Source organism: Colletotrichum abscissum, assembly GCF_030869225.1.
Source record: "Colletotrichum abscissum strain IMI 504890 chromosome Unknown Scaffold_15.1, whole genome shotgun sequence".
In the NCBI taxonomy this organism is placed as follows: Eukaryota; Fungi; Ascomycota; class Sordariomycetes; order Glomerellales; family Glomerellaceae; genus Colletotrichum; species Colletotrichum abscissum.
In genome coordinates this window covers 72,167-83,636 of record NW_026850043.1, presented here as the reverse complement: position 1 = coordinate 83,636, position 11,470 = coordinate 72,167, and the positions used below count along the sequence as shown (strand labels likewise).

Sequence of the window (11,470 nt, the reverse complement as noted above, 5' to 3'; positions counted from 1 at the left end):
GAGATTCAGGCTAATTATGAGAACAATGTATGATAACTTGGCGATGGTCATCTCATTACTACGCCTCTTCGGCTGCGTGTGGTGGATGGTACGATGATCACAGCCTGAATTCACACAGTCTGTGGATAAATATGAAGCAAGGACATTTAGCTTGTCACAGATGGACTTCAGTTATGCGATTGGTTATCTTGAAGTTGGTCTGCACGGCTTTCCTTCTACAAGCAAAGACTTGTACCTGTCTCAAGACTTGACGAGCATGAAGAGTTCACCCTCCGCGGTGTTGTCACTGGCCACAAACAACCTCGAGAATTCCTTGTCAAAGACAATGCCGGAAGGTCTAAAACAGGTCGACCCCGTGCAGCTTCCGACGTTTGTGCTCCAGAAGACATCGGTATAACCAGTCTTAGAGTCTGGAGCGGCAACCGGAGCATATACACCATAGGTGAGCTGAGTGAACGGCACCACAGACACCTTGAATCCCGTAGCAGGTGACCTGTTCCACGAGCCATGCAGCGTGACGTACAGATTTTGGAACGCGCTGTCGAAAACGGCGCCTATGGGTGCACTATGTGCTTGGATCGAAAGTCTGGGTGCCACAGAGCGTTGAGTGCAAGTATCGTCGTTGAAGGTGCTGTTGGGAGCGACGACGAACTGCTGCCCGACCTTGAAGGTCTTGTCCTTGATGACGGACGGCTCCCAGACAGTGAAGCAGGTTGGGTACCCGTACCACTGTTCGTTCGGTTGAGAAGGATCACCAACTTGGACGAGCTGTGAGTTGTCTTGGATTATTTGACCGGAGGATATGGCGACTTACGGAAGTTCAGCTCTTCTGCTGGGTTGTCGTTGTGGATGTCGTAGCTCTGGCCGTTGACTGTGCGGGCGAAGTCGTCACCGCTGTTTTCCACTCCCCAAATCCTTGAACGATTACTGTCAGCTTACATGCGTTCACCAGAAAAACAAAGAAAGGCAAGTTGGACGTACGCATTGTTTCCGTCTGCTGCGAGGGCTACTTCGTTGCGCAGGCCCCATCCGAGAAACCAACCCTGGGAGGCGTATGTATAACCTCCGGATGGCACACTGCGCATGTCAAATACTTTGACCACAGCACGTGCCACTGCCTTGTTGAGAGATTCATAGTCAAAGTTGCTGTAAGAGCCTTGCTGTATGACGAGGAGATGCGGCGTTGCCGGCGGAATGACGAGGTTGCGCGTTGGGTGACCTCCCTGCTGCATTCCCTTGACGACAACAGTCTGCGCACTCACGCTTTGAGCTTTTGCGTCGTAGACATAAGACCATGCGGTAGTCATGGAGGTGACGTACAACGTCTTACCATCAGGCGTCAAGCCGATGCCATGGTTTAGCGAAGGGTTGCTGATCAGGGTCTTTGTGGAAGAGATGCAGCCGTCGGCCCCAAAGGTGTGAGCCGTGACACCTTTGCCCGATTGTACGACGAGTAAATTGCCCTCGGAGTCGACAACCAATCCGCGGGGGCCTGTCAGAGATCCAGCAAGCTTAACGGCTTTCCAGCCACTCGCAGTTTGGTATCCGAACCGGAAGGCGCTGACGCCAGAGCACGAGTTGGGGACTGGAGGCACAGGGGCGCTGTATACGATGGAGGACGATGTAGAAGTGGAACGCGGAGATGAGACAGTGGCCGCTGCGCTGCTGAGTGAAGCGCCTGTCCTGGTGACATTGGTCTTGGGAGTCGTGGTACTATGCAAAGTGGATGTCGACAAGGTGGTCAGCAGCGTCGTTTTGGTAACAGCCCTGGTCGGACCTTCGCCTTCAGAATTGCCCGCTGCCCAAGATTCAAAATTGACTGCCTGGGCCGGTCGGAAGTTGTGCATCCAGTGTCCTGCGCGCTCGTGGATGCCGAAAGTTGTGTCGTTGGCAGTCGGGTCATCAACTGGCACGCCAGAGTAAGCAAACGCCAAGTAGTTTTCTCCGTTGGGGTCCAAAGATGTTGGATCGTTTCCATATGGTGCCCAGTATGTACAACCTCGGCATAGAGCCGTGGCGGAGTAATGCGTATCATTGACGACAGTGCCGGGGAGAACGGTGTACTCGGCATCTTCGTAAGGTGGAGGAGTGAAGTAGCCACTAGTAATTGTCAGTGATCAAGCGGTTTCCATGGAACGAATTGGGTTATTACAATGCCATTCGAGAAGAGACGACCACGTCTTTGCCATTGACCCATACGATCGTTAAGGGATTGTATGTCATAGAGCCGCCCCAGGCTAAGGCAGCCCATCCTACCTCGATGGGGGCAGTGATCTGAACAATGGCTTCATATGGTTGACCCGTCGCAGGCCCTTCAGGTATGGCTATGCCGTAAGTAATGCCGCCTGCGTTGGTATAAGAAGCGAAGCAACGCCCTAGACTGTCGCAGTATGTTGACTGGTCTTGGGCGATGGCTACTGTCCTATGAATTAGTACAAGCCCCTAAGATACGAGTGGTAATAAAACCTACCCGAGTTAATGAGCGCCACAGCACTGAGTGCAGTGGTAAAACAACGCATGATCTCTGCCGGTCGATTCACTCTCTCGTCTTCAAATAAGGCCTTGGTAATATGGGAACATTCTGATGAGGATGATGACTCTCTAGGAGCGGGTTTGAAGTCTTTAAGTGGAGTCCAGCCGAAGGCTAACGCCAGCATTTGCCATAATCAACGGTGGTTCGGAGCAATCACCCATTCATCCATGTCGACTTGCGTAGCGACGAAAGAGGAAGCCATGTCGTATGGAAATAGTAGGTAGACAGATATGAGACCAAACACTCCGGGTGCAACAACATTGTCACAAAATATGGTACGAGAAGGGAAGGGGAAGATGGTTGCCAATATGAAGATCTGAAAGCCATTTATTTGCCAAGGCGGATGAATGCTCTCGAGACGCCGGTCATGATTCTTTACCATAGAGGGGAAAACGGGTTGGAAACGAAGGCGGCCATATAGCGCCATTTGAAGATTGGAACCCAAACGCCATGAATAGCGACGATCTGATCATCGCGGGCAATCATTCGGGAGATGGAGGCCACACCGATGGGTGGAAAGTTGCCTACAGGCCTTACATTAGGAGGGGCAGCAGGTAGGTATCGACTCTCGAAAGAGTACCAAGTGATGGGTGAGAGATTATAGCATAGGTCCCAAGCAGACACTTGTCTCGGAGTTCAAATTAGGTAGGCCACTGAGTAAACGGCGAGGGGGTAGATTCTCCAAAGGGGCGGCTGACCGGCTGATCAAAGGGTCGGACGAGGGATGGTGGACAGCCAATATGAGTCAGACTCGTAGAGTAACATTGGTGCCATTACTGTTGGAACGAGACAATAAATTGATGCAGAACAAGTAGAGCCTGAAGGAAGCGAGGCTGTGAAAGGCCACTTGGGTGGTTGATAGGGAGAAGTGAGGTAATGTATTTAGAGCTCACTTGGCAGGATCTTCAGGCTAATTGCCGTCCAGTGCGAGTAGATCGATTTGTAATCGATACCATGCATTACCTGATAGAGTATTAGCCAGAATCCAAAAGAGTGCAGGCAATTCAAGATACCACGATATGGTTACCCGGAGACTGATGGACTCATCACTGGACGACGAGATCCGGGCAGAATTTGGAAACAAATCCGCGTTGCTAGAGACATTTCACTATGCCAGGGTTTCCCCAGAGTCAGCCGGTCAAATAGACACCATTGGTGTTATTGAAAGAAATCTCAAGAGAGGAAAAATTTGAAAATATTGCAAATGGAAGATGACCGGGAGCTCCACGGATTACGTGTTGTGTGGTTCATCGTGATTAGGTACCTTGAGATGAAGTACGATGCGAACCTGAGGTGCCGGTAATCGATAAGACCAGAGATAAGATAAGATTGGTAGTGATATCAGAATCATCAGGGCACGCTGCCCGTCCCGGAAGAACAAGCGACCCCTCTTGGCCTGCAGCAATGCGAAGGAGCAGGTGCGGCAGGCGCTGGTGGCCTGTTGAGAATCAAGATCAAATTTACCCATCTTCTGTTTCCTGCAAACCCCCAGCGGTGCTTGTCTTCTTCCTCCATGATCCCCTCTACAAATTTAACCATTGTAATATTTCGGTCTTTCCATTTGTCTTAGGTCCAGGTACCTACCTACCTCGGCCCTCACCGCAAACATGGCAAGGTAGTCCCAGAAGCCCCGACACCCCAGCTTCCCCTCCAGAACCCCGCGCGTCACGCTGAGCCCCCACAATGTCACTGATATGGCCGGTCTTCACGAAGCTCGTGGCATGTCCATGCAACTCGAGAAAGATGTATCAAGTTGAATCTGTGGTTACTGAGATAGACCTCATCACTTAGTATGCTACCCCCCAAAGTCTCTAGCTATGGTCATGGCCACGAAATCAAGCTACCCATCAACCAAGTCACCATACCATGAACCTCATCTCAGCATTTTAGAGTTGAGCTCCGCGTCAGTCTATTCGGTCCTATCCGGAGCGGCCAGAACAAGACCAGTCCGATTCCAGAAAGTCCCCAAAGGGAAAAGGAAGAAAGACTCCCCCACCTTTCCGGCGGAGCAAATCGCATTCGGGCATTCAGGCACGCCGGGGGACCCTGACTATCAATCATTGACGTGCTCGACTCGATATCTATTGAGCCGCCGGCCCTGAAGCTGGGCCTTGTGCACCATTCGTCACGGCCAGCAACGATAGCTTTTGCAGCAGATCTCTACTAGCGAGTAATGAATCGAAGCTACATGTCACCGATTCTCTATCGCATTGGAAGCTAAATCTCGGTTCCTATCTATAGAGCGCAGAATACCACCCCCGAAATGGCGGCCCCGCGCACAACCACAACCCGGCCGCTGTCCGCCGTCCTGCCGCCTCTGATCCTCGGCACCGCGACCTTCAACTACCAATACGTCTCGGACCCTTCGCGCATGCCCTCCGTCGACATCGTCTCCCGCTCCCTATCACTTGGCGTAAACGCATTCGACACTTCCCCATACTACGGGCCTTCCGAGACCATCCTCGGCGCCGCCCTACGCACCCTCTCACCGCCCCGCGACTCCTACTTCCTCGTCACAAAGGCTGGCCGCATCGCCCCGACCGAGTTCGACTACTCGCCGGCCTGGATACGCGCCTCCGTCCTCCGCAGCCTCGAGCGTCTCAATACCACCTACCTAGACCTGGTCTACACCCACGACGCAGAGTTCGTCACCCCCGACCAGGTAGTCGCCGCTGTCCGCGAGCTGCGCCGCCTCCGCGATGAGGGCCTAGTCCGTTACGTCGGTATCTGCGGCTATCCCGTTCCCGTCCTCTGCGAGCTTGCTGAAAGGATCCTCCGCGAAACGGGCGAACCCGTCGACGCTGTCCAATCTTTTTCGCACTTCTGCATCCAGAACGATACCCTCGGTAGCGACGCGATCCTCACACGGCTGAAAGATGCCGGCGTCGGTGTCGTGACCAACGCGAGCATGCTGAGCATGGGTCTGCTTACCACCCGCGGCGTTGATGATGGGCCCATGGCGAGCTGGCATCCGGCTCCGAGTCCCCTGCGCAAGCTATGCAAGAGCCTGGTTGGAATCGCCGAGGGCGCGGGCGAAAAGATGGAAGAGCTCGCTCTGTACTGGGCCATGGCGAATTGGGCACGCGTAGGAAGTGCCTTTGGCAGCGAGCTGTTGCCGCCCACGTACAACGGCCCTGCCAAGGTTGGTGTCAGCGTCATGGGTGTCACGTCCGTGTCGGAACTGGAAGAGACGTTCCTTGCCTGGCAGGGCATGATGCGCGAGCTTGCGGCCCAGAGTGACCAGTCAAATCCCGCCGGTGCCCAAGCCAGTCGACTTGACAAGATTCAGCGTTTGGTCACGGAACAAATGTGGCCGGCCTTGGGCGAATGGCGAAATTACAGCTGGGCCAGTCCTGGCGAAGATTTTGTCAACCAACCTTCCGTCGCCGCCATCGATGCTGCCCTTCCTGCTATCGCTCCCGCCGCCGCCGCCGCCGCCGAGCCACACTTGTAACCCTGGCAGGAACCCAATCCTTTGCAAGCAAGCTGGGCATGGGAGGTCAAATTTTCGAGACATCAAGTAACAAGGGAGGGCGAAATATTTCCATGAATAAGTGGTATTTGTCAAGCAGTTCGAGACTATCAACATCTCGGCCGCTTTTCTCACATACCTATAAAAGGTAGGTCGGGTAGAGTACAGTGAGCGCTGGCCATTCACATGGCGAAAAAGCGAATAGATGAAATAAAAAGAAAGAATCACGTCTAATGACCTCCTCCCCCAAAGTTCACGCTGAACGCCTTGAGTTTCTTGGGGTTCCCAACCCCCAGAGTGTATGCAAAACTCTTCCTCCCATGTAGCCGTTGCCATCAAATATGGCATCATCATATTTTGCAATCATCCCGTCGTCATGCCCGTCGATCCGCACTCCACTTACTGCGTTACTCCAGTCGAACTCTCCACAATGCTTTCATGGCCCAATCTCTTCGATTCAGCAGCCTCATCCGAGATAGGAGCCGGGGTCTCGGGTGTTATTGTCACTTCCGGTGTCAATGCTCCACTGCCAAGCAAAGGAGAGACGTCGCCTTTGCCGGCGCCGTCGACGGGCTCTTCGGGAATCGTTGGAGGTGGCTTCAATGTGCCGACGTTTGTCTGCACGGGCTCCTCACTGTGTGCGTCCTCCATGTGTTCCGCTTCCGGTTCGTCTTCCGCTTCGGCCTTCTTGCTCGTAGTTGCAGTCCGGCCCTCGCCTGAGGCGATATCCTGGTCATGGTTGGCCTCGCCATTTTCAATGTCAACGCCGACCATCTCTGCCAGGCTCCGGAAGTTGAACATGGGCTCCGTATTGTCTCGGTCACCTTCTTCGCTTCTATTGCCGACGCTCAGCTCGCTGGCTCGAGGATCCAGGTACGCCTGGTTGCTATAGCTGCCAGCTGCGCTATCAGCCAGAGATGATGAGATGGAAGATGCATTGCTCATCTGCCTCAAGTGAGAAGGCCCGCGGCTAGTCGTCGGGATCGGTAATGAGGGCGTGGTAGATGTGCTTTGGAAGCTGCTCTCGGATGACTGCGTCTCAACTGCCGGACGTTCTACAGCTTTGCCTTTCGAACTTGGTGCCGAGCTGGGTGCCGAGGTGGGAGAAAGGGTATTGCCAATCGGTGTTGAGGAAGCCACTGGAGAAGTCTCCGCGCTGGGTCCTGCGGAAGTCGTCTGCGCACCCTGAAGCGTGGCCTCCACACGCAAGTTGCTGGTTGTGCTATTCCCTCTGCGTCGTCCAAGGCCAAGCGAGAGGCTGCTACCACTAGCAGAGCTCTGACCAGGCCCATAGACGCTCTGCCGGTCCTGCTTCTTGAGAGCTTTACGCTCTTCCTTGTCCCTCTTTTTGGCCTCCTTTCGCTCCGCCTTTTCTTGTTTGCGTTTTCGCTCTTCCTCGGCGGCGAGAGAAAGACGGACGGCTTCCATGAACATCATATCTTCCAGCTCCTCCATCCGACTTCTCCTATTTTCCAGAGCTCCGCGCCCGGAGGAGCTTCGAGGTCCAGGCTCTGGTCCAGCTGTGGCAGCTTCACCCTCGGGGTTGCGATGGGGGCTCTCTTCCGGCTGTGGGTTGGATGGTCCAGAGGGGGTGCGACTCCCGGTGTTTCTCCGACTGAAACGCCCGGGCCGTGTGAAGGCGAAGCCACGCTGCTGTTCGTTGTTTCCCATAAGGAAGGCCGCAGTGTGCAAAGCAGTTGCCGCTGCAGCTCTGCGTGCTTGGTGTGCTCGTTGCGCTGCGAGTTTGGTCGACCAATCCGGTCGAACCCGATCAGTAGTGACAACATTTGGGGCGTTGGCGGACAAGCTTTGAGCTCGCCGCCTCCCAGATGTTGGAGAGGTAGGCGACAAAGTGGAGTTCAAAGAGCTCTGAGACGACATGGCGGTATTTTGTGACGGGTATCCAATGGCATAAGATAGACCCCGTCGGAAAGGGGGAGCGTCATAGGTTACACCGAATTCGGTCTGCTGGCAGTAGGGGCACTGCGCGGGCTCGGATATTAGCATTTCTGGAGCTTCCTCCGGGTTGGTCGGATTCGCAGGCTGCTCGGTCGGTTCGCCGTGATGCTCGGGATGGTGCGGATCGGCGCGCTTGATCTGCACGAAACATTCGCTGCAGATGGGCTGATCGCAGCAACGGGTGCGATTCAGGTAGGGAGGATAGGTTAGGAAACAAATGGGACATTCGGTAGCATCCTTGTACAGGAAAACCTCTAATGGCTGTCCGTTGACCAAGGGGTCGTTGGGCAACTTGATCTCACGGGGCGCAACGTCGTTTGACGAGTTGCTGCGTGAGCCCCCGCTCAAGGCTGCTGCAAGGGCTTTTGCCCGAGGCTTGAACGGTGAGCTACTCCGCTGCTGGGCTGCGTTGGGCGACGATATTCCAGAGCCCGGCATTGAGCTACTACGATCCGATCCAACTGACAAAGATCTCGGGCCCATTGGAACAGTGAGATTGGCAAGGTTCTGGGATGACTCGGTGGGAGAGGCGGGCGTATTGGACTGGGGAATGAACTCGGGTGGAGGTTGTTCATCGGCGGCCGGGATAGGAAGGCCGCGACCGGCGCAGATGAGCTGATATTCGGTCCAGTTGTCGGAGTAGTCATTAAGACCTCTCCAGAATGGTGCAAGCCGTCTTTCAATCTGCGGGGCCACAACTGTTAACCTTTGCAACCAAAGCATGAGGATATTCGGGAACCATCTTACCTGCAATTGCCGCACGACGGGCTTGCTAAAGTCTTCGGGACCAGTGTATGTACCAAGAGTCACAAGGTATCCGCCATCGATGTGCTCCTCTTTCAGACTCCGCTCACGTTCCTTTTCTCTCGCGACGCGGTCCCTCTCAAGTCGCCGGGCTTCCCGTTCCTGCCTCGTCTCCCTCCGCTCGTACGGCGCATCTTCTCTGCCTGCAGCACTTGAAGATCCGGCGGCTCCTAGGCCAAGGAGATTTAGGTCGGCTCTACTAAAGCGGCTTTGCCTCCGTGAGCTGGCATGATCATTTGCGGCTTCTCTGGAGGTGGAGTGATTGAGGTAGGCGGCCTGGCTTTGCCTGTAGTCGGTCGCCGGGTCAATCGGACGAGATTCTTTGGTGCTACTGTTGCCCATATTGGTTATCGATAGTGTGGCCGAGCGGTGTTGCTTGAGGGTTCGACGAGTGTGGGCTCTCTCGAAGTGGACAGAGCGACGACGGGTGATCGATGACCCGGTTCAATCAGAATAACGATTGCAAGTACAACTGCGGTGGACCAGTGTCAGCCACGGCGGTAGACTATGCAGTGAGGGTGGTCCGGCCAAGATGAGTCCGGTAGAGAGTGTTGTGGTTGTTGTTGGTGTAGTCGATGTATGGTCGCAGTGTTGTCGATGCTGGGTGAAGTACCGTCGCAATATGGTTGGGGATGAACCGAGTGTAATCAACAACGCATCCTTCAGACGAAGTGGCAGAGAGCTGCAAGCATTGTCGAGAATGGTGAGGGGAGGCAGATGGTGCTATTGATCGTCGGAGGCGGATAAGAGGTAGTAAGGTGTACCTATGCGAATGGGCGCGATGGGTTGATGGCGGGCGGTGATATCGGGGATGGTGATGATGGACGGATGGTGTTGGCGGTGCAGGGTGACGGTCCAGGGGTCGCAGTCAGCGGATGTTGTGTTTGGGTGGGTAGGTGGTGGTGGTGGTGGTGGTGGTGGTGGTGCTGGGCTTGGGGATCTGGGACCGGACGGGCGTGTCGGGTCGGGGAAGCTTGTGACGACGTGGATGTCGTACGTGCGTGGCTGGGCACTGGGCACTGGGCACTGGATGCTGGGCGAGCCAAGATGTGAAGGTTTCCAGGCGTATGGAGACGGGCTTCGCAAGAGGACGCAGAGCGACTCTACAGTACCTTGAGTCAGGCCGGTGGAAGGATAAAGGGATGAGTGAATGTGTTGCCAAGATGGCAAATGGGGAGATGCAAAAGCAAAAGAGATGAGAGTGTGAGGTGGTCGTTGGAGGGACGAGCAACAGATGCTTAAGGGAAGGTGGGAAAGTTGTCGGGCGCAGAGGGCCGGGGGGGCGCGGTTACGGTTGTCGGGTGCAGTGGAGAGCAAGGTTCTCAATGATGCAGGAGTGCCAGGTAAGGAACCTAGGTACCTAAGGTAAGGTACCTATTCGTAAGGAGGAAAGGTACCTTACTTCAGCAAGGTGTAAGGTAAGGTAGGTAAGGTAGGTAGGTAAGGTAAGGTAACCAACCTGCTGAGGTACCTTGTAGGTTAGCAGCGACGGGAGACAACAAAAGTCAAGTGGCCTCTATGCTGCAGGACTGCTCATAATACTATTTGATTCATACAAATGTAAAACATTTCAAGCTGAATGACAGACGAAGAAGAAAGGCCGATTGTTGCTACTCATTCTACCAGTATACCGGAACCTACATACCTACTTGGATGGTACCTTATTGGCTGACTTCCGTTTTACCTTGGGCACCTCACCTTAGGTAAGTACCCAGGCACGTAGGTAAGCGTGGTAAGGTGGTAGGCACGTAAGGTAAGGTGAGGTAAGGTAAGGTAGCTGTCGCCGATGTTGCCAAGGGAGATGTGACGTCTGACGTTGTATCCGTACTCAAGCTGTCAAAACGGAAAGAAAGAAGAAGGAGAACTGGAGAAAGTGGAAAAGGATACCTAGCAAAATTGTGCAAGTGAGGTAAGGTGGGCGGGTGTAAGAGGCCGAGAATCAAGGCAGACAGGGTCCAACAGAGGGAAATCGGATCCTAGTGTGGAGAGGCCGGTAAGGTGCAGTACCTTAGGCGAGTGTGCGGCGCGAGGTTACCTTGGATTGTTTCCAATGGGTAAGGTAGAAGCATCGGGCGGTTAAGTTATGGGAAGAAGAAAGGGTACCTCAATCGGCTGGTTGTTTGGGCATCTGGGCATTGTACCTTTTCCAAGGGGATTTACTGTGTACTGTGGTATTATCCGTTGGGTACCTTACCGCACCTTTTACCTTTGGGGGCGGTTTGCTGAGGTGGATGAGGTGGATGAAGTCTGGACCGAAATCGCTGGCTGCACCGGCCCGGCTTGCTTCTTGGCCTCAGATCTGCGCTCTTGGGACCTGGAAGGCACTCCCAGTCTGCAAGGCAGGAGATGACCTGAATGCAAGTGGACTCGTCTTTCCTTCCCTTGGATACGGAGTAAGGTAGAGTGCAAAACCTTAAGGGAAAGAGACTCCTGTGTTTTCTTTTCACTGGATTCGTAATAACTCATGAGAAGTGCCCGCCGCGTCTCGACAACCTCTTTCCTTTGTACATCAGTGGAAGTCACCATGGTCCACGGCACCTTCCAATGTTTTCTTGACGCCAATGAATGAGAGAGGAAGGGGCTGGAGACTACGGAGCACGGAGGGGCAAGAGGTTGTCGTGGAAGGTGGAGCCCATCTGCAGCCTACCTTAGGTGCGTGCCTGCCAACCCAAGGTACCTTAAGGTGGTAAGGAACATACCAT

The 11,470-nt window shown here is 54.2% G+C and overlaps 4 protein-coding genes across 4 annotated transcripts; 1 reads left to right on the top strand and 3 right to left on the bottom strand.

The window, feature by feature from the left end:
* Window positions 1-240: 240 nt before the first annotated feature.
* On the bottom strand, window positions 241-2,421 carry CABS01_06984 (the record flags this gene model as incomplete). Its single annotated transcript, XM_060540349.1, has 4 exons — window positions 241-758; window positions 815-915; window positions 982-2,100; window positions 2,153-2,421. Coding segments are annotated over 4 exons (2,007 nt in total), but the record flags the coding sequence as incomplete, so codon positions are not given.
* Window positions 2,422-4,796: 2,375 nt separating this feature from the next.
* CABS01_06983 (L-galactose dehydrogenase) lies at window positions 4,797-5,987 on the top strand (the record flags this gene model as incomplete). Its single annotated transcript, XM_060540348.1, has 1 exon — window positions 4,797-5,987. One exon carries the CDS (start codon window positions 4,797-4,799, stop codon window positions 5,985-5,987), a length of 1,191 nt encoding a protein of 396 aa, XP_060403233.1.
* Window positions 5,988-6,404: 417 nt separating this feature from the next.
* CABS01_06982 (SIP5) lies at window positions 6,405-9,110 on the bottom strand (the record flags this gene model as incomplete). Its single annotated transcript, XM_060540347.1, has 1 exon — window positions 6,405-9,110. The coding sequence occupies one exon, from the start codon at window positions 9,108-9,110 to the stop codon at window positions 6,405-6,407; it is 2,706 nt and encodes a 901-aa protein (XP_060403232.1).
* A 381-nt stretch (window positions 9,111-9,491) lies between these two features.
* On the bottom strand, window positions 9,492-9,779 carry CABS01_06981 (uncharacterized protein; the record flags this gene model as incomplete). Its single annotated transcript, XM_060540346.1, has 1 exon — window positions 9,492-9,779. A coding segment is annotated over one exon (288 nt), but the record flags the coding sequence as incomplete, so codon positions are not given.
* Window positions 9,780-11,470: the final 1,691 nt, after the last annotated feature.